This window comes from Pogoniulus pusillus, chromosome 16 (genome assembly GCF_015220805.1).
Source record: "Pogoniulus pusillus isolate bPogPus1 chromosome 16, bPogPus1.pri, whole genome shotgun sequence".
NCBI classification, from domain to species: Eukaryota; Metazoa; Chordata; class Aves; order Piciformes; family Lybiidae; genus Pogoniulus; species Pogoniulus pusillus.
This window is the reverse complement of record NC_087279.1, coordinates 10,212,574-10,238,187: the sequence shown is the minus strand read 5'-3', so window position 1 is coordinate 10,238,187 and position 25,614 is coordinate 10,212,574. Positions and strand designations below refer to the sequence as shown.

Sequence of the window (25,614 nt, the reverse complement as noted above, 5' to 3'; positions counted from 1 at the left end):
GGTATGTTGCATGCTTGCAGTACTGCCTTCCTTTGAGTTTTTAATGTGCAACTGCTCCCTTGGGCATCTTCCTCTTGCTCTGCAGCTCTCTGGAGTTTGCAGTACATTCAAATGCATTTCTGTCAGATGATGTAGTTTTAACCTTTTCAGTGTCGTGTCCTTGTTTTACAGGTTGTACTTGATCAATTCTCCTGTGGTAAGAGCAGAAAATCTGAGATTTAAGGAAGAAGGAGTGAGGGATATACTGAAGGATGTTTTCCTGCCCTGGTACAATGCATATCGCTTCCTGGTGCAGAATGTTCAGATCCTGCAGCATAAGGTACGGATCATTCAGGCATGGTAAGAGAGTGGAAGGGGCTTTGTGCTTCTTCCACTGCTAGTGATTGGAAGGGAGTTCTGGACTCTGGTTGTGAAGGTCATCTGGTCTTCACTTCTTTGCTCAAAGCAAGGCCGATTCAGGGTTAGATCAGGTTGTATATGCTTGCTGTTATTTTCTGTGGTGTTTGCTGTTTGTACCCTTCTTTAGAAAGCTATAATCACCCTGTGTCTTTTCCTTCTTGACTAAGTGTATTATTCCATAGCAAGGAGAAGTGGAATGTAGGGGACTGTCTAGACCTAACAACTGTCATTTCTCAGATCAGGTGCTCTTTGGTGCCCTTTGGTTTGAGATGTCATGCTACTGCATTTGTACTCTTGAAATGAGAGAACAAGATAGGGAGTTGGAATTCAGGGGGTTAATACATACAAAGCAATTACCTGCTGCTAGTCCCCTCTTTCGGAACACCCATTAAAAGCTGGTGTACTTAAGGGAGTCCTTCTGAAATATCCATTCTAAGCCTTGGTTGTTACCTAGTACTTGTCTTGCCAGTGTTTGTGTAGTAGCTTGGAGGTAATAAGTGTCAGTAACACTGCCTTGAGTGCTGCTGCTACTTTTTTTTTTGCTGTTAGCCCAGGTCATGTAGCCAGACATGGCTGCATCACAGTAAGGATGCTGTTAGAGAACGGCATGTGGACTGTGAGTTTTTCTGCACTGAGAACATTGCTTACTGCATATAGATTTAACTCAAATAGAACTGAAAATATGTAATGAAAGGAAAGTTATTTTCAGTAGTGGCTGCTATGACAATTTCTTGAGCTAACTTATTTACTGTAACTTTAATTATGAATCTGCATAAAAATGTTTGACTTGGGAATATTCAATACTGAATACATTAGTCACAGTTAGAAGACTGCCTTCTGTAACATGGCAGTTAATTTTTGACAAAGTTAAATTTAAATATGACTTGGGAAAAAATAAAGGAAGAACTGGAATGGAAAGAAAAGTAAACCATCATAAAAGCAGTAATGCTTTAGACCTGTGTGTTACATTTGAAGTCTACTAAAAAATGCTGGATGAGTGACATGAATTTCTACACATTGAGAAGAGAAGAAGAATTACATTTCTTTCTTACAGTAATTTTTCATTTAAATTTAAGATTTGTCTATATTACATAGCTTCTGTTGAAACCAATTTCAGTCTTTCAGCTGTGATTAATGATAGAAGGTTACCAATTGTTAGTGCAAGCTTCTGTGGGAGAGTGGGAACTAGGAGGAAAAAGTTCCAGCCTTGTACTACACAAGAAATCACAGTAGCAGCCTGATCACCATGGAGAGCTGCTATTTAATGTGAATAAGAGTAGCTGACTTCAATAAATAGTACAGTAAATAGCTGACTTAAATAAATGGTTTTATCTTTTTAACAACCTCTTTTGGGAGGAAAGTCTGGTAACATCAAGTCCTAATATTTAACAACCCTTTTCTTAAGATCCCTGACAGCATTCATCAGACAAACTACACATTGCCCCAAAAATACACTTCAGCCTTTCCCGTTTGACCTTTGAATTATCTACAGCATGCTTTGCAGCTTTTTGCTGTGATCCCATTAAATCCTGCAAGATCAGCCAAACTGGGGGTGGAAGACCCCAGTGGAAAATCCAGGTGCTTAAGCAGATAATTTGGGTAATGCAGCAGATGTAATTTTTCTTTCTAAATAGATAGTGAGACCATTGCTGTGCACCTTATTAGGCAAAAGAATGTGCTCTTGGATGTGATAGTGCTTAAATTAGATTTCATACACAGGCTTAAACAACTTTTTCTTTGTATTCTGCCTCCTGTAAGACAGAAACTACAATCCCAGTGAAGTACAATAATAATTTTGTTTGCAGTAATTACCTCAGTAATTGCAGTTGGTTAAATGATCATTGACTCCACACTGAGATTGCCGCACTTGTGGGTGTGTAGAAGCATTTCTTTCCCAAGAATCTTCTCCTTTAGACTATGTTAAGTGGATCCATAGCTACTGGGTCTAATAATCCAAACAGATTTTTTTTTCATTTGGACTCTTGAGGGAAGGGAAAGTTCAAAGATTTCTAAACCCAGGTGTTAAATCTGAGAACAACTCTTGAAATAATCAAATTACCAGTTTTCAACCAGTCACTAGAACATTCACACTGACTAAAAGTCAGGCGATAGGCACCAACAAGTCGTCCAGTGTCCTACAGAACAAGCAGTGCTAGGAATTTTCTCAGATGCATCCAAACATCAGTATTCTTCTGGAAAGCTACAAAATGCAGTCTATGTGATGGACACTCACAGATTCCACCTGTTTTCACAGGGTGTTCTCCTGTGTTTTAATCTGTTGAAATTATTACACGCTCTTAAAAAATAATTATGCCGCTTATATGCCCTTTCCCCAAGTAAAATGAATTTTCATAGTACAGTTCTTGTAAATGCTTCAGATCTCCTAGATGAAGGAGTTCTGAAAATTCCAGAGTCTTGCCTCATGTCTGGAAGTGATAACTTGCACTGCAAACAGGGAAGGAACAACTGCATACCCATGTGTGCTGTTTAACTTTTTATGTAGTTTAACAGTTCCAAATAGCTGGCTGCCTTTGTAGTTGAAGGTATGGTGTGGTGAGATCAGCAGCAGTGGGAGCCAGGTTTTCCTTAGCTATTGCTCTTGCATCCATGTTTCTGGAATTTAATGTTCTCTTAGGAAACCAGTGTAACACAATGAAGGTGACAAGATGTTAGTGGCTGACAGGTGGCTCAATACAGAGGTTTGAGTATATACCCTCGTGACTTGAAAATGTGTTTTGTGTTTTTATGTTGATGATAGGATGAGGGAAGAGAATTCCTTTACAATGAGAACACAGTTAAGGAGAGCAATAACATCATGGATAAATGGATTCTTTCTTTCACCCAATCACTCATTCAGTTCTTCAAAGCTGAAATGGCAGGTATGCACGTGTTGGGTTGGGTGTGTGTCTGGCTGTTTCACTATTCATTAGGGAACTGGCTGTTTCATCCAGAGATTTCCAGATTCCACCTGACACTTAGAGTCCAGATAAAAGTAAGGAAATCCTTCACCAGCTACCATAACACATGAAATGCTGCTTTTGTGGGTGTTAATACAGGTTTTGCTATGACTGTTCATGAGATTTCAAGAAGTGATGCTTTTTTGTCACAGCTAAGTCCTCTGAGCTCAGTGATGTGGCTTGTTGCTGTAACAACAACTTCTGCAGTGCTTGGAGCAATTAATAATCTTCCAATAGTAACTGAAAGAGTGCAGTGAAAAGGAAGCCAAATAGAAATTGGAAAAGCTGGAAAAAATGATAAAATGGGCAATGTTCAAGTCAGCTAAATAAAATGATTTTTGAGAGATAAGTGAACATGGGGAATAAATTGTCCTCTGCGTACTTTTATGGAGAGAGTTGCTTTGTAATCACTCTGGGAGTGTGTGGCAGGACAGAATAGCATCAGGATGTTGCTTAGAACTAAGAGGATCTTCTCCTGGTTTTTCTTGCTGCATGTTGTGTTTTTCCTGCCCCATAACAATGCACATGTTATGTTAAAATAATATTAACTGCAAGGAGAAGGTGCTGCAAGAACTGCCTGAAGTAGCTGACATGATTCACAAAGCTTATGAACTCATAAAGTTATCATGGGATTTGAAGAGGTTTTGCTATCTTTAAAGGCACTAGATACCTAGATATTGGTAAGGAAGTGGATTTGGGCATTGCAGTTCCTGTTTATGAATAAACAACACTTGCCCTTTGCCTGTGATCTTAAATTGCCCTCAGATTTTTAGAAGCCTTCTGCAGGTGTGCTGGGCCTTGGGGCAGGAAGGCATTAGTGGGATGAGAGGAGATGGGTAAAGAGTTGAATGCCAGATTTGAGTTTGAGGACATAGGGCAGTCCTCTTCTGCTTCAGTCCTCCTTTGTATTCCTTTTCCTTAGACTGATGTTCACTCTCACCGAGACTAGTATGGTGAGTTTATCTTGCTACAGTAGGGAAAGCAGGTCATTTTGTAATAACATTCAGGTTGAGGTCATCTGAGAACTTTTTATTAAAGGAAGAAAGAATCCACAAGCTACCAAACCCAGGAATATGATAAAGCTGTCTGTTGTTGAGGGAAATGCAGCTTCTTCCAGGAAGTTTTGTTTATGAAATTTGGTGTGTGTGTTGAATTTCATGTGTTGTCAAACAGGAAAATGCAGAACCTTTGGAAGCTTATGTGCTGCATATAAAGAGGAAAAGACTTTGAGGGAGAGTGGAAAATGCACTTAGGAATGGGTACCTGGGATCTTGCACTAGTGCATAGTTTAAGCAAAGTAGGAGGTTAGAAACTTATGTTCCCTGCTCTGGATTTCCAAGAGGAAAATGAAAGTAATAAAAAGGGATGTGTCATCTGACATCTTTACAAAGTAAAAAGATTCTTTGAAGCAGAAGAAAATTCCTGTTGGAAAATGACAATGCATGTAGTGTTGGTATCAAATGCTGTTGTCTTATGCTACATGATGATAATGTGCTGTGCTCATCAAACAAATGGCACAGCCTATTTGGAAGTGATTAATAAACATGATTTTGTTTCCTGTTTTTTTTCTACATGAAGTCTGAATTCCATCAGACAGATACTGACAAGGTGCAATAATTTTGTCTGCTGCAACATGATGCTCTTTTGCTAATCCTTTCTAAAAAAATAGTTTGGGATTAATTTTTGTTTTGGTAAAGAATTTCACATGGGTTGAAGTAGGAAAAATGTCATGAGGATTCAAGGGAAGATAATGCTGGTGACTGATAACCTCAAATGCTAGATAAAGGAACGAAATCCACATCTACAACAGCTTCTGTGTGTTTTTATTGGGTTTTTAAAAGAGCAATGGAAAAAAACCCAACAAACATACGCAAAAGCTGTTGTAGATGTGGCATGATATGAGCAGACAGAAGTGATTGAATTTGTCAACTGATGCCACACAACTTTTGTTACCTGCAAGATGCGTTTAAAAAAAAGTCTCTGCCATGTGTAAAACACCTCAGAGAGGCAGTGGTGCTGAGGTGATACTTGGGCACTATCTGTCAAAGAAATGGTCCAATCTGTACTGGAATGTGCTGTTCCCGCAACTGTGGGTGTCAGTTGGTGCAACAACATACAACCTTGAAACTCTGAACGGCAAGGAGACACCACTAATCAGAAAAGTGTTCCTATTGAGCTTAGCTTCTTCCATTTAATAAAGTGTGGTTTATGGCAGAGCTAAATTTTACATGGATTGCCTGCCTCTAGAAAAGTGTTTCCATTAAGTAAAACTTGTTATTCTGCCCCAGTTTCTACTAGCAGCTTGAACAGCCAGCAGTATTTCAGCCTCAATGGAGCCCCTGTCAGGTCAGTATTGACCTCACTTCAATAGACCGAGAACGGGAAGGAGAATGTGCCTGTGCACACTCCAGCTTAGCTTTAGAGTGCCTAGAAAAGCTTCAGAAAGGTAGAACAATCCTCTACTTATCCTGCCTTGGGGAGACCTTTTTAACCTCTTGGAATAGCTGCAAGTGGAGAAAAGGAGACCGCACGTATCAAGGAGCAGTGTCATTTCCATTTGTCATGGACAATTGGCAAAAGTCAAGTGTATTTGCTAGAGGAGTTTTGCTGTTGTGTGTTCTCTGGTTTAATAGGTACCCAGATGTGGAGCTCTAGGCATGCTGTCTTCAGAGGGGCTGCAGGCTGGATAGGTGTGGGTCATCAACCTCTTCAGCAGTAGCTGGTGTAGCTAATTTAGCTTCACTTAGTGACTGGCTTAGCCCAATGAGTTCTTAGATACTGAATAATAGTAGCCTCTATTCTAAACCTCATCTTTGTGGTGGACATTTCTAGGATTTGGGCCCTTAAGTAGGATAGGTAGTGAGATGTTTGGAATATATTACAGAATATAATAGGCCAAGCAGTCTGTTTATGAACTGGGATTACAGCTGTTGAAGGGACAAATGCATGTTTCCAGGCTAACATGATTCTCTTTTTTAAAGATACAGTCTCTGAAGGATGGTTTTCTTGAGGTTTTTTATTTGGTTTTAACCTTTTTTCCAGCTAGATAACACACAGCTAGAAGAGAGCTGGGAATTTTTTAGGCATACAAATTCCCACATAAATAATATCTTCCCTACCGTGGCATGAATCTTCTGAGCTTTTCCTTTTTAGGTTTAAATACCAGTAGTCTGCTTTTAAAACCACTTCTATTTTAGAAACAGCAATGAGGAGAGTGGTGGAGCTTTTAAAGGAAGATCCATTTTTTTCAGTAGCTGCCTGATTAATGAAGGTGCTTCAGAATAGAGATCAAAAAGCTCTTTGCATTTAGAGAAGTTACATACAAGTTTTTCCACAGAAAACAGAATCCTGTTTAAGGTCCATTGCCTGTTTGAGCTCAGTTTCTCATGAACAATTGAAATCTTTTCCCCAGATGCATAGTGATGCTTGTGAGGACCTTTGTTTACATGTTTGCAGTCCTCTATGCTTTTAAGTTACACAGAACTTGAAAAAACAGCTAAATTTATCTTCTCACTTGGTCAGGCTTGCTGTCACTTGACATTCTTTTAGCCTACTGTGTGATTTGGAAAAATAATAACAAATTGTGATGAATTCAGGGAGGTTTGATTGCAGTAAGTGTGCCATTACCAATCTGGCAAGCAAAAAAGAAAATGTTGGCAGTAATTAATAAAACTGTATGATTCTACAATGATTTCAGTTAAACTTCTAGTGCCTTGGCTGTATTTAAAGCATGTGCAAATCTAGGATTTGCCAAATCCTCTGTGATTAATAGTCTCTTATCCACTATCCTCTTTATGAGTCAGATAAAAGCATAAGGCTTCCATAATGCATGTTTGTGTGGGATTAGGGAAGCAATTTGGTGGTTGATGTTTGTCTTGAAGCATGAGAATTGATGACATGTGCAATTTCAAATGATGGCTTTACCATAACAGCATGTCTAACACTGTGTGGATCTCACTAACACACGTGCTTCTGATCAAGTCTGGTGTTTGACATGAGAGCTACAAATGATAACATAGTTCTTTTAGTGAGGAGCTCGAGGCAGGGGGCAAATACTAACTACAGTAAACACTTTTTCCTTCCAGCTTACAGGCTGTACACTGTAGTCCCTCGACTGGTGAAGTTTGTTGATATTCTGACCAACTGGTATGTTAGAATGAATCGCAGAAGACTGAAGGTAGGTGTCTGCTGCAGTCTTGGACTGTGAACAAGGTTCTGGTAGTGTGTGTTCCTTTAATGCAGAGCAGCTTCATAACGTTACACAAAATCTTTATGGTGCATTTCAAATTATATGAGTTCCTTCCTGACAGTCAGAATGAGAAGTGTCCTCTTTTTTTTTTGTTCTGGTCTTCACTTTATGAAGAAAACTAGCCCAACAAAATGCTCAGTAATTCTGTTTCACGTGAAGAATGGTATTCATAGGCATGAGAAAGCTTGGGTTTGAAGGGGCCTTGGAGTTTGTCTATTCCAACCTGTCTGCCACAGGCAGGGATGCTTCTCAACTAGATTTGGCTGCTGAAGTCCTCATCCAACCTGGCCTTGAACATCCCTAGGGAAGGGACGTCCACAGCTTCCCTGGGCAGCCTATTCCAATGTCTTGCCACCCACATACTGAAGAACTTCTTCCAGAGATCCAGTCTAAACCTATTCTCCTTCCACTTCAAACTATTCCCCCTTGTCCAATTGCTAGACACCCTTAGGAAAAGTCCCTCTGCAGCCTTCCTGTAGGTTCCTCTCAGGTATTGGAAGGCAGTTCTAAGGGCCTCCCTGGAGTCTGGTCTTCTCCAGTCTAGACAACCCCAAACCCCTCAGCCTATTCTTGTGGGAAAGGTGCTCTAGCCCTTGGATTGTTTTTGTGGCCCTCCTCTGGACTCCAACTGGATTGAGCAAAATGAATACAGTTTGGAAACCCAGTTTGCTGCATTAGCATGGGAATTGGTGAAGTTCACTGAAGTGTGCTTGCTGATCAATTGCACTTGTTGTTTTCTTCTTGGTGAATTCTTCAAACAGGGTGAGAACGGGACTGAAGACTGCATTATGGCCTTGGAAACCTTGTTTAGTGTGCTGTTCTCCATGTGCAGACTTATGGTAAGGGAATTACAGCCCATTGTAACTACTTGACATTTTTGGTGTAGCTAACCTGAAAGCATGCATCTTGGTGTCTAAGCTGACCACAGAAAGGAGGAGTACAGAGACTGAGCACTTGGGCAGGAAGAAAATCCTGCTGCTTTGTGCAGCACAGTTGATTTTTCCACCTCCCAGTTCTATTTGCTTGTTTGCCCCAAGGCAAATATCATAGGACTTAGAAAGACTTTACTTTGGGGCATCAAATAAGAAATCAGAATGTGAGGAGGTGAATTATTAGTGTGAATTTCGTCATATGTTTCAGTAACTTAACAGTTTTTTACTGAAGACATTGTGTTAGCATAGTCTTTGCTGAACTGTCCTTATGTAATTCATAAGTATCACTGATTCATAATGTATGAACAATAAAGAGAATATTGAATTCAACATTACAGGCACCCTATACTCCATTTATCACTGAGCTGATGTACCAGAATCTGAAGACACTTATTGATCCAGCCTCAGTTCAGGAAAAGAATACTGAAAGCATCCACTACCTCATGCTTCCCCAAGTGAGGTAAGAGGCAGGTGTAACAAAATGGAAGTTTGGTTAGGTTTTGGGGATGTGTGTGTGTTTTACTTTCCACAGAGCAGTGCTGCTTCACTTGTGTTTAAAACTATTTTGCATAATGAGCAAGCAAGCTGCTTAAGTAATGTGGGTATTCCTTAGCCTGAGGAAGAATTTTAGGGTGATAGCTAGCACATTCCTTCTTGTGAGTGAATTGTGTGTAAGTTGTGATGAAGCTCTGATTAGTGTTAGTCTGGAAGAGCACTTCACACCCCACTCTGTGTTATCTGAGAGTCTTCTTTCCCTCCATGTTCAGGCAGTAGATTTGTGCTGGGTTAAAAGGATTGCAGATAGGAAGAAAAACAAGAGGAATGTTTCCCACTCCACATTTTCTTCTTCTAGTGGGCAAGGAATATCCGTTTTGCTCTTCAAAATGTACACGACTTGAAGCTGTGATGCCTACCTCCACAGGCCCAAAAGGACTATCACACTTTCTTGTGGGCCCTACATTTGCATCCCCCCATCTCTAGACCTGCCTGAGTAAATGCTGATGCAGATCCCATATGGGTTGCAATTACTGTTTTGTGTGGACTACATGGGGAACCAGCAGAATGAGCTCCTTTGGTTTCAGATCAAGAACTTAGACCATTGTTCAGAGGCTGCAGCTGTCTTGTAAGATGCATCACATGAGATGGAGCTCTCCAGACAGATCTTTAGTAACTGATGCATTAGTTTTTTTATTAAGTGCCAGTGTATTTCAAAAAGGTTATGGCCCATGGTGGTTGGTTGTACTTGGATGTGTGCTTTGGGTCATCCCTGGTATCAACTCAACACAGGTAGAACTTGATAACAGAAGTTGGTTTGGTTTGAATTTTCTGCTATTTTTTTAATCCAGACAAGACAGACAGCAATATTACAGCAATCAGTTGTGCATTAGTGCCTTGTTCCTAAGTCAGTGGGTGAAGTTAGTGCCTGCATTGCAGTCTGTTGCTAGTCATTGGTTGTGAGACAAGCCCACTTGCCTTTTGCTTTGCAGCTCAGTCTGAAAACTCTCAAGGACAAGGGAGCTGACCTTAATATTACATGTGCCAGTTTAAGAATTGAAGCCTTCTAGTAGTGGTGTTTCCTTTGTAGATCCTGCAGCCTTTGAGGAGGGTGTTTGCTCTTTCTGAGAGTTTTAATAGAGAGCTTCACTGCAACAGGGAGTTGGAGATTGACATAATGATGGTGCTGATTTTCTGTTCCCTGGGAAAGTGGTGTAAAGAATATGTAATCAAAGAATGCAGAACTCATCAGTGAGCTATCAGGAGCTCCTGTAGAATGCAGTAATGGAAGCATAGTGATCTATTTGCAGGAGCTCAGTTCAGGCATGGCCTTAGCATGATTGTTAAAAAGTGGCTTAATTGCTTTTTATTCCTTCTAGTGCAGACTGACTTGCTGCTGCATCAGGCATACATATTATGTGTTTCAGTGGCTGGCACAGTGTTTCTCGTTGTCCTCTGGTTTTTTGTCTTCTACTAGTTTGGTATTGATCCCCTATGAATCAATTGTTTGCTTGGTTAAATAAAAAGACAGATTTTTCAGGACTGAATTGTTGTTAAAAGTTTTTGAGTTTCACCTTGAGTTGCTAAACATGCCATAGCATTTTTTTTTAAATATTCTTCTGTTGCCTGCAGAAGGACACTTTTGTCAGTTAATAATAAGAGATATTTTCTGATGTGGTTACCTGTTGTATTACTAAAGTAGCATTTCCTGTATGTACAGATAAGGCTGTGGAACATAGCAACTTTCACAGCTGAATTTGACTCAATAACTGTGTTACAAACCCCACTGAGGTATTAATTACTTGGTTGCTTACTGTCTCAACAGATTGGTTGCATTAAATGTGAGTGTGTATACGATCTGTGAAGACTGTGTTGTTAAGTAATGACAGATAACACTGATCCACTGCAACATTACATTAACCTTTATGAGAGCACAATCTGCTATCTTGCAATTTTTTTCTTTCTGATTTTTTGGAGGGCTGAACTCAAGGCTAGCTTTTGGGTGAACAAAAGCTTCAGAATGGGTACTGACACCTTAATCAAAGCCCTAGTGCAGAGGATAGAGATTCTTCAGTTTTAAGTTTTGCTTTACCTGTCCTGTTTTCCTGAGCAGTTGCTCTTGGAAGCATTGCTTTCATTCCAACATGTGATATGACTTAGAGCGAGAAACTTTGTTCATTTTATTCACTCCTGGACCAATATCTCTGGTCTTGATATGGTACTTGTGTGGCTTTGAAGGAGCTACTGAATTTATGCAACTACTCAAAAGAAGAGTTGGTTGCATTATCAGTATTTCATTGTCACTATAAGTATGCTACTTAGCTTTTTTTCATCATCTTCTGATACTGTGAATGCAAACCTTTTTATTGGCTATTAATAGAATAGGTAGTATGACTCAATCCATCATCTCCATCTTACGAGAGGACCTAACAAAAGATGTTTTAAAAATAGCTCTGATTTTTGTCTTCAGTGAGTTATTTCCTCATCATCTCCACAATGTGAGAAGAATGCCCCATTGGTTCATTTTTCATATTGCTCCAAACAGGGCCTAATTGAGTCTCCTGCAGAAAATTTCAGAGAAGGAAGTAAAATGTTTTCAATCTGCTCAAACAGATACAATGAAAATGAAGCAATATAATGTTTCCTTTTTAATCTAGGGAGGATCTCATCGACAAAAAAATTGAAAGTGCCGTTTCTTGTTTGCAGTCTGTTATTGAGCTTGGACGAGTAATCAGAGACAGAAAAACTATTCCAGTCAAGGTTAGAATTCTTAGTGTCTCTTATCAATACCTTGGGAATGTGCAGTAGCTTTGAAACAGTGGGGTAAGCCTGGGGAAATTGAGTAATTAACTTTGGAATAGTAAAGAGACTTCAGCAATAAAATACCTGAAATGATAAATAATAATTTCCAGAGTTTCTTTGTGTTCAGTTGGAAGGACAAAAGGTGTGTGGGATGTTGTGGTTTTGGTGGTGGTGTTTGTTATTTTTTTGCTGTTGTTTTTTAAATGTTTTTTTTTTCCTTCTACTCAGTATCCCTTGAAAGAAGTAGTTGTTATCCATCAGGATCCAGAGGCTTTAGAAAACATCAGATCTTTAGAGAAGTATGTACTTGAGGTAAGAGCAACATGAACACAATGATGCTTAACTGTATTGTGTATACCAGTCACCTAAATAAACAAAACCCCAGCCTTCCCTGTTGATGGTATTAACTCACTGGGTGAAATTAATTTTAGAAAAGAATAGTAATGAAGGGGAATTTTTTTGGGTACTGTGTGCAGAAATGAATGCAAATGGGTGATGATCCTTAGTCTGTTGTAGTATTGAGAGATGCTTAATCAGTCAAACTGACTGCATAGGACAAAGAGTTTATTTACAATGTTCTTTTTCTTGATCAGTGAAAGGAGAAAAAGTTGCCTGAATGGAAGTAAACCAATAGTCAACTACATGTTGTCAAAGAGATGCATTGCAAAATTGATTCTCCTTTAGTTAAAGGGCATTAAAACCAGTTTGGCAGGAAGTGAAAGGGTTGATGGAGAGGAGTTCCATGAAGGAGACAATAGGGGATCAGCTACCGTTTTTGCAGGATGTTGTTTGGGAAATAGACTGCCAAATAAATCAAATGTTAGTCTGCACAGTTCCTTACACTTTCCTGCTCCTGTACACCACTGCAGCAGTCCTTTAATGCGTGTCCATTAGAGAAGTGCAGCCTGCCCTACTTCTAAAGCTTTGTTTGGAGAAAAGCTTTCTTGCTTGGGAGAAAAACAACCCTTCTTGGGTTTACAGCTTAGCTTCCTGAAACTGGCTGCACTTTCTGCTTGTAGGCAGTCATGTAAAAAGCCATAGTATTTTAAGAAGGGTAATGAAAAAGGAGTTAGTTTATAAATAAATATAACTTATATGTTTGTACTATAAATAGATCTTTTAAACTCTGGCATTTGTATTGAAGGCTTAAAGCCTGTTGCTTTTGCTTGCTTAAATGACTGTTGAGCCTTAAATGACCCTAATGGCTTTTTTGCTTGCTTAAATGACCCTAATGGCTTTTTTTTAGTCTTTATCTTCAATTAAATTACATTACAAACAGATTTTACTTGCATCTTCTTTCATATCTGTGATGTACAAGAGAAGTCAGGAAGAGGGAATAGAAAGGAGACTGTGTTTACTGCAGTGATGAATTTTGATGAGCTATAGTGGGTTTATTGAAAAGGAAAAGAGGGGGAAAAATAAAGCTACTCTGCCAGTATGCCTTTGCACTTTTTCTCTAGGTGTTAGGGCCTTCAAAAAGCTCGTGCTTATGACTTAAATCTGTCATGATCAATCATTTCAATGTCATGAGTTATGCTTTGTGTGATTTCTCAGTGTTAGTAGCCATGGGGCTTTCTAATTTATTTGCTGGACAGGGAGTTAGAGGTAATATCACTTCTATTGTAGGACTGGAGCAGCAGTTTGGAAGGCAGAGAGGGGAGAAGGAGGATGGCTAAGCAGTGCTCTTTGTGAGCAGTCTTGGTTTATTCATGCTCAGTAGTCTCTTCTCGGGATAGATACCACTTTCCACCCAGATGTTTCATTGTGTTCCTTGGAGAGATAAGCCATGACTTCTTCTTTGTGACTTCGTGCTTTGGGAAGGAAAGACTTTCATTTCCAACAGCAGCTCTTTGCTAAGAAAGCAGAATTGTAAAAGGATTGATTCAGTGTTCATGTTGGGCAGAATGTATGCACCAGGTTTGAATATAAATTGGGGATTACTTCATGACAATTTCTGTGTATCTGTCTGGATTTTCCCATGAATCCTTCCCTTATGCAGTCTTCTTGTACTTTTGTGTGACTCTTAGTTCAGTCAGCCAGAACACGCACCAGCTTTTCTCAGGTGAGAACCAAAGGAGTAGTCTTGCAAAACAAAGAACCTTGGTAGCTGTTCAGATGGTCTTCATTCAAGACCTCCTGATAAAAATGTTTCTGAGGAACTCTAGGACCTCTTTACATCTTAGGTGCTGATATTAGATAGAACTGGTGGGTTCAGCAATATGTGTTTAGTTTGTATTTCTGTGTAATAATGATTAAATGTATTTCTGCCCATGACCTTTGACCTTTCTGTCATCTTCCATTTGTCAGACTCTGTAATTTCCCAGGTGGGTTCATACAGGTTCGTGACAGTCAGTTTCAGTGGCATGCTGGTGGTAGAACTGTCAGGTTATGATACCTTCTTTGTAATATATATATTTTTTTTCTTATATTACATGTTTGTAATGGTTTGCATTCTCTGAAGCAAACAACAGATATTGACACAGAAAAAAGACACCTAATTGCTATTACAGTAGTCATTGGCAGGAGGAATTTTTTCTTTGTTGAGAAATGACATGGCCCTTGTCATATGCCTGTCCTTGATAGATTAAGGAGTCTCTCTTCCTTTCACTAACATGTATTCAGAGGGCTCTGTAATAGAAGGATCTAGTCACATGCATACAATGCTTTGGAACTTTTTTAGTTCAAGTTGTCATTGTCATGGTCAGCTGCTTTGCTGTCCTTCATCTGCCCAAGCAAGTCAGCTCACTTCTCTTAGTGAGAACAATCATGCCAGTCAAAGAAGTCGAGAGGTGACTAGAGCAGCAGAGGACCTCTTAGCCCTTCTAATTATGTATGATTCACAGATTGCACTGGGTTGAAAGGGACCCTCAAAGGTCATCTTGTCCCCAACCCTTCTGCAGTCGGCAGTGACACCTCCAACTAGATCAGGCTCCCGAGGGCCACATCAAGTCTAGTCTTGGATGTGTCTTGGGGGCAAGGCTTCAACCTCATCCCTGGGCAGCCTGTTTTATTATTTTACCACTCACTGTAAAGAACTTCCTCCTGATACCCAACCTGAGTCTGCCCTGCTCCAGTTTCAAACCATTGCCTCTTGTCCTATAACTAAAAGCTCTTCTAAGCAGTCCCTCCCTAGTCTTCCTGTAGGTCCCCTTCAGATTTTTAAATATAGCTATAAGGTCTCCATAGAGCCTTCTCTTCTCCAGGCTGAACAGCTCCAATTCTTTCAGCCTGTCTACACAGGAGAGGTGCTCCAGTCCTCTAATCATCTTTGTGATGCCACCAATGTCATCTTTGCCCTAGCCTAAGAGACATCCAAGGAAGTCTTCTAAAATTTCCACTGGGGGCAGCTTCAGAACACTGGCGGAGGGAGTCATGGCTCAAGGCACAAGACTTGCAGATCAGTGTTGCGTGCTTCTTGCTTCTGGTTACTATGGGACTTAAATTCTAAAGAACTGTGTGCTGAAGGAATGTAATTAAAAATCTGAATTGATTTGCAAGTGGAATTGTAAAGCTTTTCTGTCATGTTAGCTTATTGATTATTTTGCTTAGGCTTGGCAGTTGTGGGGCTTCACTTCAGAACTGCTGTTACTACTGTTAATCGTTTCCATGCCTGAATCTTTTCAGTAGCAGAGTTTTTTGAAATACAGGTCAGTGTTCATCAAATTTTCTTGATGGGAAAACTGGATTTATAGATTTTAGAGAATGCAGTTTTCAAAGAGACTAGGTTTTATACTCAAATTGCTGCTATGAAGGTAGCTGACAAAAATTTGCTGTGAACTTCTACAACTAGTGAAAGATAAAGAGCTTAACAATTCGATTAAGTGATTACATTATTGGATTGTACAAAAGGATGTTTATATTCATTTGCTCCTGCAAATAAATTTAAGGTGTGTCTTAGATTACAACAGAAGAGTTACAACAACCTCAAATACCTTTGTGGAGGCACAAATGTGAACTGCTGTTTATGTCCAGTTTTTATTATGCATCTTAAAATTCTCCAAACTAATTTCGAAGCTTACTCAGTGTTGTACTGCATTTCATTGCAATCAATCTAGTTGTTTACTGGGATGGGTCAGAGCTGAAGAGGTCAGTGAATACAGGCAGACTAGGTGGTATTGCTTGGGCTGTATTTACAGCTTTGTTCATAAAACTTCTACATATTCAGAGCTTTAGAACCTTCAGTTCTTGGCAGAAGCGTGCTTCTAGTAAATCTGCACATGTCAGAGGTAATCTGTGAGAAAAATTACACCATTTGATTTCAGGCAGTTGCTGACAAAAGAATTTGAAAAATACACTTGTTAGTTCTTCAAAACTTTTATTCACCAGTTTCAGAAGCAGCTGTAGTCTCTGATCTGCAGGCTTACTCACATAATCAGAAGATGGCAAATCATTTAAATAAATAGATTTTAATAATAGAACTGTCCAGAGTATAGAACTGTCATGCAAAAAAAGCAAGACAGAATGAAGTGAGAGAAGGCTTTTAGTGACTGAACACAGTTGCAATTCATTCATGAGTATTTGAGGCTCTTTACAAGCCTAGTTCAGAACTTCTTCCAGTGAAAGGTTTTACCTGAGTTTAACTTTGTGCACAATCAGAATGTTGTTTACATCCAGTCTTTGTTTACCCTTCAACTGTCACTCCTGAGTATGGTTGTAATAAGCCAGAACAATTTGACTTCATCAAATCTAAGGTCTGCCAGTACTTCGTAGTGTTAGTGGTGTTACAGAAATGTAATAGACTGTGTGAAAGGGCTGAAGTAAGTGACTTGCAAACTGTGGCAGCGTGTGGTCCTTCAGTGTTTTGTTTCTTACAGTATTCTTCAATGTTTTGTTTCTTACACTATTACAGTGTCAATATTTATTTTGCTGTTGGGATGTTTGCCTACAAAACTTGGCCCATCTGAAGCACAGCATTGGTGTTTCTCTGTTCTGAGAACTGACCACTATTGGGTTACTGGTTGATCTGATGATGGATGAAAGGGCCTTGTGCATAGCTATGTCTGAATATGCAGGTCTTCCAGCTGGCTGTAGGAAGGGCTACTTGCCTCAGATTGCATGCCTGAGACTTAAAAGATGTGTGAAGGAGCTAATTTTGATTTTCTGCAAAGATACAATTAAGATCTATTTTAAGGCCAAGCACTATATCAAGGCAGGCATGAACAGACCTAAGATACACACTTGCTTTGTTTTGGAGTCATTCTGTTGTTTTAATTGATAACGTATACGGAAGAATGGTTTCCTAATCTAATTAGTGTAGAAAACTTGTCCTGATGGAGTTGGCTTGTATGTAATTTATCTAATCGGGCCCAAAGTCATCTTTCAATTTGTGCCCTTTTTTTGATTATTACATCGTTTTCCCCACGAGATTGTCACTTACCACTTGTGGGCTCATTTCCAGCAGCACCCCATTAAAGCTGATTTTCTGAAGTACGTAATTTTAATTAGATTTCCTAAAAGATGTATTAAATAAAATTAGATTCAGTTGTAGTCTTGGCTCCACATATCACTAGGAGTTCCTAGGGAATTAGGCTGTAGCTCAGAGGTTGTAGTTAAGCATTCCTTCTCAATCTAAATGTTTGGCTACTCGCTGATGCAGTCATGCTGACACTACCATTTTCTTCTGCTTCCTGAATCACTTGGAGCGGCTTGCTTGCCAAATGTACTTGGTCATTCTGTGTCATGTTGTTGGGAACACTTAACAACCTTCTAGTGGAGATTTAAAGACAGACTGCTTCAAGTGTTGGGCAACCTGACAAACAAAACTTGCCAAACTATCATGAAACGTGCTCCAGATACGTGCAGGTCTGTGCTTGTGGAAGAGATGCATGTTAGCAAGTCAAACTTTCCAACATCTGTCCCAGGTAGGTTATACTAAGAGTGGAGAGCAAGACAGTGTGAGACTGGAAATTTAGATATCAACTCCTGTCTTGTGTGTGTTTCTTACCTGGCTTTACATAGCAAGAGCAAATTAGGCTTTCTTGAAGACAAAAAAATACTACTTGGATACAGTGCTCTTATTCAAAGGAGATGTACCAAGACATTCTTTCCTGCTGTCATTAATAATCTGTGTAATGCATTTGTTCATTAGACACAATTAATTGTAGAGCAGAGAGGTTTGCAGTTATTTTCCATTCTGGCCATTGTGTAATGGTCAGGGTGAATAATAATAAGATTTGTGGTGTGGTGTTTTTTGTTCTTTAATGGTGGTTTTGAATGTGCTTGTGTGATGAGGAAAATATTTGTAATTAAGAACATAAGAAATGACTTAGCGGTTTAGACTTGTTGCTCATCCAGCACATTGTGCTGTCTCCTGTGGTGGTAGCGTCCATCTAGAGAAAGCACAAGCATATGGCTGCTTCCTGCAGTAGACTTCTGTCTTAGTCACCATCTGCAGCTGCTCTGTTGAAGACACTCAAGGGCAAATGCCTGCTTGTTCCCATCTTTTCACATGACTTCTACTATGAACTGAATTCCTTGTTGAACTTTGTGTTACACTCCTGCTTCCCTGCTTTCCTGGTATTAACTTTGAAGAGTTAACTACTTGTATCTCTCCTGTAAACTAATCTCCCACTGTTTCCACTGTATGCTCCCTTACTTGAGGGGTTGTTTGGGGATTTGGTGAATAATGGTTTTACATTCTTACCCATCTTTTTCATAACCTCAGTCATATCCCCATTTGGCTTTGTTATCTCCAAAGATGTCTCTAGCCTTGGTCTTTCCTCTCATGGTAGCAATGATGTTCTTTCCCCAGCACCACTGTGTTCCCCTTCAGTTATGGAGACAAACCCTGCATGCAGTACTTAAAAAAACACATGGGCAAACCAAGGTTTCTGTTGTGCAAAATAACATCCTTGGTCTGGGGTTCCTCCTAAAGTTCATGCAAGTTTTATAACCTCTTTTGACTGCTCCAGCACACTGACCCTCTGCTGCAGGGCGCAGGCAGGTCTTCTGAGCAAGGGGGTTTCCTGTACAGGGTAGACTAAAATTAACAGATGAGGAATTAGACAAAATGAGGCAGCAGCCTTTGTACAGCCTAAAACATAAAATTGCTAAAGTTAGTTCTTTTTGTGAGCGTTTCACCAGGAAAGTATTTCAGCAAACTTTTTGGATGAGTTTCACCAGACCATTTCCTAAAGCCACTGCACTTACATGTAATGGTTTTATCTCTTCACACGGTTGTATCAGTGAAGTAAAAAAAAGGCCATAAACAGGGATGTGATTTAGGTTGAGAGCTGTCTGGTGTCTGTTGATAAGAGGAATGTATATCTCAAGAAGATGGGGAGGCTGAAGGGAGACCTCATCACCCTCTACAACTGTCTGAAAGGAGTTTGGAGTGAGGTAGGGGCTCATCTCTTCTTACATGAAATAAGTGGCAGGACAAGATTAAGTGAGCTCTGATTGTGTTGAGGGAGGTTGAGTTTGGAAAATTTCTTCACATAAAGGTTTACCAGACTTTGGAACAGGCTGCCCAGGGAGGTAGTTGAGTCAGCATCCTTGGAGGTATTGGAAAGGGCTGCCCAGGGAGGTGGTGAAGTCACAGTCTCTGGAAGTATTTAAAAGATGTGTGGATGTGGTACTGAGGGACATGGTTTAGTGGTGGTAGCTTAGTAGTGGTGAGATTGTGAGTGCTGTGTGAATGGGTGGACTTGATCACAAGTGCTCGTGCAACCTTAACAGGGCTATGATAAAGACTGGAGGGGAGGGTAGGACCCTCTGCTGAAGGACAGTGTTGGTATTGGACTTATTTGCCCTTACAGTGTTGCCAAACTGCTTAATTCATTGAGACAACTATACTGCAGTTTGCCACCTATGACTCCCCTAGACCTGTGGCCCCTAGGTTTGTAACCTTTTACAGAGTTGTCAAGAGGTGGCTGGTTTTAAGCTTTGGGGTTTTTTTTTTTACCCTCTTGGTGTATTTGTGCAGGAACTTAATGTCCGCCAGGTGACCCTGTCTACTAACAAAGATAAGTACGGAGTGCGGCTGAGGGCAGAACCGGATCACATGGTGCTCGGGAAGCGTTTGAAGGGTGCGTTTAAGCCTGTCATGGCTGCAATCAAAGAGCTGAAGAGTGAGCAGCTGGAGAAATTCCAGGAGACAGGTAAGTAGTGATACCAGCCACTGAAAAATGGGAGTGTTGACCAAAAGTATCCAAAATCCTTTGGTTCATCAGAGGAAAATCAATTGATCACACTTGATTTGTATATATTAATTGAGCATTTGCAGGAACAGGGGCAAAAGGACCTTTCTGGGGGCTTAGGGAAACTCAAGGCCTAGTTTCCTGGTACTATCCCTATTAAATGTTATCTTAAGACTAGGAGAAAAGTTGTTTCTATTATTTGGTTGACAGCAGATGTGGCCATGTATCCTGATCTTACCCTGTTTGTGGACTAAGGCTAAAATGAAGCAGAACTTAAGCTGTTCTGTAGGGATGGACTAGACTGGAACTGAGTTTACATGCAGTAGTTTTCATTCCAAAAGCATTGCTTTGGTTCCAGACTTCTCAGTGGGTGTGCTTTTTCCAGTTATATCTCTTTGGCAGACTGTTTTGGTGTGAATTTTGATGTAGCTGGGTGCACAGATTATGTTTAGGATTTATTCCATTGGATTCAAGTGCTACCCAAACAGTTGCTGAAGCTTCAGCACTGCAGTGAGTTCTCCTGCCTGTACAAATGTCTGCGTGTGGGACCTGAGTGTAGGATGGGTCACTGTTCTTATAGAGCTCAGCTGCTGTTTGTCTGTGTTGCAAAGAAACTGTTTCCTCTGCTTGAATGCTGGTTTAAAGCTTTTCTGAATTAAAACTGTTTTTGTAAGAGATGCTTTTGATCTGCCAATTCTGCAGGCACTATCGTTGTAGAAGGACATGAACTCCATGGGGATGATCTCCGTCTCATGTATACCTTTGATCAAGTTGCAGGAGGATCTACTCAGTTTGAGGCACATTCTGATGCTCAGGTATTTTTTTTTTATATTTCTTTGCTTTTTGGCTAAGGGAAGAGTTCCCCTAGAAGCATTAGGAAGACGGTGAGGTGAAAGCTAGAGTAGATTTTTTTGTTCAGATAGTTCAACAAATTTCAGGAGCCTAGCTTCTGGAATTCTGATATGTGGAAGTACTCTCTTCGCTACGGCATTTTGTGACTGAGGAGCTCTATAAAACTGCACCTGGACTTCTGGGTGAGTTAACAGCAGTTGTTTCAAGTTGGTCACCTACCTACCATCTGTCTTCTATGCATTACCCCAGGTTTTAGTTTTGCTGGATGTTACCCCAGACCAGTCCATGTTGGATGAAGGAGTTGCCCGAGAAGTGATCAATCGCATCCAGAAGCTACGCAAAAAGGTGAGGGAGCAGTGGTTTGGAACAAGACATGTAATTGACATTGGACCATTTTTTGGGTGCATTGCCGCAGAAACTGACCTTTTTAGTTAAGCATGAAGCCCTGTGCCACTTACCCTTCATTTATAGCTTTCTGATTGGACAGAAATGATTCCAAATCATTACTTTATTTTTGAATTCCCATATTTTAAATAGCTGCAGTTGAACAATGATCTTGCTATACACTATCCAAAGTCAATTAACTAATTGATTTTACTAAGCCACTCTTGTTTTCTATCTCGAGCCACAGAGGAGTGGTTGAGTCTCAGTTAAACTGCTTTCCAGCCAGCCAACCTCCTGCCAAGAGTTACGTTCTGTTCTGTCTCGGTTCCGGAGCATTGCGTCAGCTGGGCTGGTGAGAGCTGAGATGTCTGAGCCTGGGGCTGCTGTAAGAAACAAACTTGTGGCTTAGCAAATTCCAGAAGGTGTTTCTGGCACCTGTGTTAATGATTCTGCTCTAAGCTCTTCTCATCATACATACAAATGATGCTGTCTGGCCATGGTGTTTTAAGTACTTTTGAACCAAAGTTAGTGCCTTCTCTTCACAGCACCAATCCAGAGATAGCTTCACTCCCTATCTCCATTTGTGCCAAGAAAGCATGGTCACTATGGAGATGATGACAAGTCTAAAAGGCCTTTCATCTGGAGAGCACCACAAAGGATATTTAACTTGGTACAACAAATGCTAAAGGTTTCAGAACCTGCAAGTTTAAAAAAAAAAGCAACCAACAAAACCAATCCCTCATCCCCTTCTGCACACAGACAAATCTAGGGCATGTTGTACTGTGATCTGTGGAGGGTCTTCCTGCTTGACAAATTTGCTGGCAATACACAGATTAGTGTCTTTTTCAGACTTATGCCTGAAGAAATCTTGGAAGAGCTCTAAATGATGTGTAGAGAATATTTTCATGGGTTGTTTGGTTTGTGTTTTTTGAGAAAAGGTATCTGTAGAGTCAGGACTGCAGTAGAAAAGACAAAAATGACAAAGTTTTACCAAAACAATTATAGATCTAAACTATGTAGAGGTATTTCTTTATAAAATAAAACTTGGAAGGAATGTGTCCATGAGAAGAAAATCCCTTCATAAGTAACTGGCTGACTTTAAACTTCCTTTTGTAGTGACATAAAGCCATCATGTAATCTCACTTAAATGAATACCGAAAGAATTCATTTCACCCAATAATTAACAGAATGCTAATATGCGTTTATTCTGTTTTCCTTTTGTCCCCAGTCCTGCTATAAAAGTGTGTACAGGTCCCAGTTCTGCAGTAAAGGATTACTGGCATTAGGGCAGTCATTGTTTTTAGCAGATTTTAGAAATGAAGTTTTCTTGCTGCTGTTATTTTTTTTCCCTCAAAGTCATTATCTTACTGAAGCAAAACTTTGCTCCAGTTAAGCTTTTCTAAGCATACCATCCAAAATAATTGCTCTTTTCCTGAAGTGTATGTTAGTATTTGAGATTTGCCAGAACTAGTGTGGAAACCTAAGCCTGGTCACTTCCTTCCAAAGCAATAGAAAATGTTTTGGAGACAGTTGGGAGGACTTGTCACTGACTGAACAACTGTTGAGTGGAGAGCTGGGAGTTTCATTTCAGGCTAACGAGATCTCAATGCTAGTAAATTCTTGTGCATCAGGAGAAGTCTTTTAATGCATTTGGTAGGTTTTTGGCTCACCGAGGTGAGGAATTGGTAGATGTATTTGTAGCTAAAACATTCTGAGTGAGGTACAGCATTTGGTCATTATATTTTGAAGAATGCACCAGGTTTCAAGCTTCTTTTGTGCCCTTCTGACACAAGAATTGTTTTATTCCAACTCTTTCGTGGAAACTTGTAACAAACACCTGGTAAATACCTCAGTAAGGTATTTTATTCTTCAATTTAACAATAATCCCTTTAGTTTAGTCATCTGGCTGTCATTAATAGTGTATTTGCATCCTACAGCGAAATCTGGTTCCTACAGATGAGATCACAGTGTACTACAGATCCCATCCAGAAGGTGACTACCTGGATACTGTTATCAAGGAACATATGGATTTCATTTTTGCCACAATAAAGGCTGCCCTGAAGCCTTACCCAGTGCCTACCTCAAAAGAAGTTCTCATCCAGGAAACAGCCCAAGTAAGAAGGAAAAAGCATTGAGTGCATAGTTCATTTTGTTATCTGCTTTTAACTGAACAGCATACTTCAGCTACAGAGAAATTGTGTAAATATGTATGTGAAACACCACCCAGAACATCCCACATATTGATGCATTTCCATATGAGCTCTTTTGGTTTAAAGAAGAAAATAGTTGGGTTTTGTATCTATAATATATCTGAAAATGGAGGCATTTGGGTACCAAAATAAAGATCTCAGGTCATTGTTACTGTAAGCTTAATACCCATAGTTATGTGTGCTTGAGTTAGTGTGTTGTTTAGACAGCACTAATACTACTGCTCCAGTTGCTTTAAGATAATATAATTTTGTGCAAGAGATGTTGTCTTTGAGGCTAGATTTTGCCTTTTGACTTAAGACCAACTTCACTAATTGATATTTGCGGATACCTGGATTTCCTCCCCTGCCTTGCTGAAATTCAGTCTTTTTGTAACAATACAAAGGTCAAGGGGATGTAGCTGGGCTTCTTTCCAGGGGTGCCTAGTGAATAGGGCAAGGGACAATGGGCAGAAACTGGAGCACAGGAGTTTTCATTTGAACATGGAGAATAACTTCCCTGTGAGAATGACAGAGCACTGGTCCAGGCTGCCCAGAGAGGTTGTAGAGTCTCCTTCTCTGGAAACTTTCAAAACTTGCCTGTGTGTGATTCTGGGGGACTCTGCTTTAGTAGGGGAGTTTGACAGGATGATCTCCCAAAGTCACTTTCAACCCACTTTCTGTGAAAGCAAGTATTTTATCCCTCAGTTACGTTATGTGCAAAAGAAGTGGTTTATATTTCTTAATTACACTTGTAAAGTTGTCCAGTTTTGAATCAAAGCTTTACTTGGTCTGTTTCAAAACTCTTAGTTTAACTGAGTGGCAGACATAGGGACAAACAGGACATGGAGGTGGAGGATATTTGGACTGAAATACTGGTGGAAATATTTTACTATTTCTTGTGTGTACTTGGTTGAGATATTGCTGGTAAATAGTTCGATGCTGTCAACACAGAGTCAATTAAATTGTAAAAGCAACTGGAAAAAAGAGTATAATTCTGGGAAACAAATGTTGGAATATTTGCCTCTCAAACTGCCTAGGACATGAGCTCAGGACAGGAGTTCCAATGTTGGTTACTGTGTCTTTCCATGACAGCTTTCATGCCTGTGCAAGTGTGGTTCCCCCCCTGCTGTTATTTTTCCATTTTCTAAATCTTAATGTAGCAGATTCTAGTGAAGAAAAACCGTGTGGAAAGCTGAGACTCTTGGATTACTTTTAAATAATGCTGTCTATGTAAAGATGAAATCTTGCCCCGCCAGAAGGTGCTGGTGGTTCTGTATGTAAGTGATAGCTGTTGTTTGGATGTCAGCAAGGCAGTTTTGGAAATGGTGAGCTAGGGAGTAAACTGGAGATAGGAGGTGTGGGTCAGGCTGTGAACTTGCAGAAATGTAGGATTTCAGAGTGGGAAAACCTGAAAGATTACAGCTGAAAAAGCACTATATAGGACAGACAGTTCTGTGTGGCTGCTGCAGTTGATGACTAAGTTGATAGAAATGTAATGATCGTACTGCTGAGAGTTCCTGCTTTCAGCTTCAATCTTGGACCTGGAGAGGTTTTCAGACAAAAAAACCCTTTAGTTACTGCACATTCTGAAGCTGTGTAGTTTGTATGGCAAATAAAGGCAAAGAAAATCTTTGTAAGTAAATGCAGAGTTATTATTTTGCTTCAGGGAGCCTCAATTACTACCAAGTACCTCCCTAGGGAGTTAGCCTGTGGTCTTTTGCCATGTGGATTGACTTCTGCACATTTAGAGGACTGCTGTCCTTCCAGACTTGCTATGCCTCTGAACCATCAGTCACACCTTTAGACTTTAAAATAGAGCTTGCAGAAAAAAACAGATGACTGAGATTTTAGGGCAACTGTAAAGCTTTCCTTGGAAGTTTCACTTCCTGGGACTGCAGAGATGGATTGTTTAGGGCAGATGTTTGACCGTACTCTGTGTTCTGCTGCAATTGGCTTGTCACAGTAAGAGCAGTGAACAGAAACATCTGAAATGCAAAAGCCATTCTTCAGAAATCCTTTCAATGCAGAAATTTGACCTTTCGTGGAGAATAGAGGATAGCTGCAGCTATGAGCAGTGAATGTGCAGTTGGATGCACCAGCCGTGGCTATGGCTCCTTGGCTTTGTTAGTCAGAACTGCATTGCATTTTGTGATGTGAAGTCAAACTGCAGTGGTGGTGGTGGTGGCTGGTAAGCAGCATCACTTTGGGAAATGCTTC

General features: G+C 40.1%; 1 protein-coding gene across 2 annotated transcripts in view; it reads left to right on the top strand.

Moving 5' to 3' along the window:
• IARS1 (isoleucyl-tRNA synthetase 1) overlaps positions 1 to 25,614 on the top strand; it is a 105,110-nt gene that overhangs the window by 64,883 nt on the left and 14,613 nt on the right. For both annotated transcript variants that reach the window (XM_064156378.1, XM_064156377.1), the window contains 11 exons: positions 172 to 319; positions 3,158 to 3,278; positions 7,442 to 7,533; positions 8,367 to 8,444; positions 8,876 to 8,997; positions 11,690 to 11,792; positions 12,063 to 12,146; positions 19,759 to 19,933; positions 20,675 to 20,787; positions 21,074 to 21,169; positions 23,146 to 23,322. In XM_064156378.1, the coding sequence (XP_064012448.1) occupies positions 172 to 319; positions 3,158 to 3,278; positions 7,442 to 7,533; positions 8,367 to 8,444; positions 8,876 to 8,997; positions 11,690 to 11,792; positions 12,063 to 12,146; positions 19,759 to 19,933; positions 20,675 to 20,787; positions 21,074 to 21,169; positions 23,146 to 23,322 (1,309 nt within the window). The remainder of the gene's footprint in view (positions 1 to 171; positions 320 to 3,157; positions 3,279 to 7,441; positions 7,534 to 8,366; positions 8,445 to 8,875; positions 8,998 to 11,689; positions 11,793 to 12,062; positions 12,147 to 19,758; positions 19,934 to 20,674; positions 20,788 to 21,073; positions 21,170 to 23,145; positions 23,323 to 25,614) is intronic.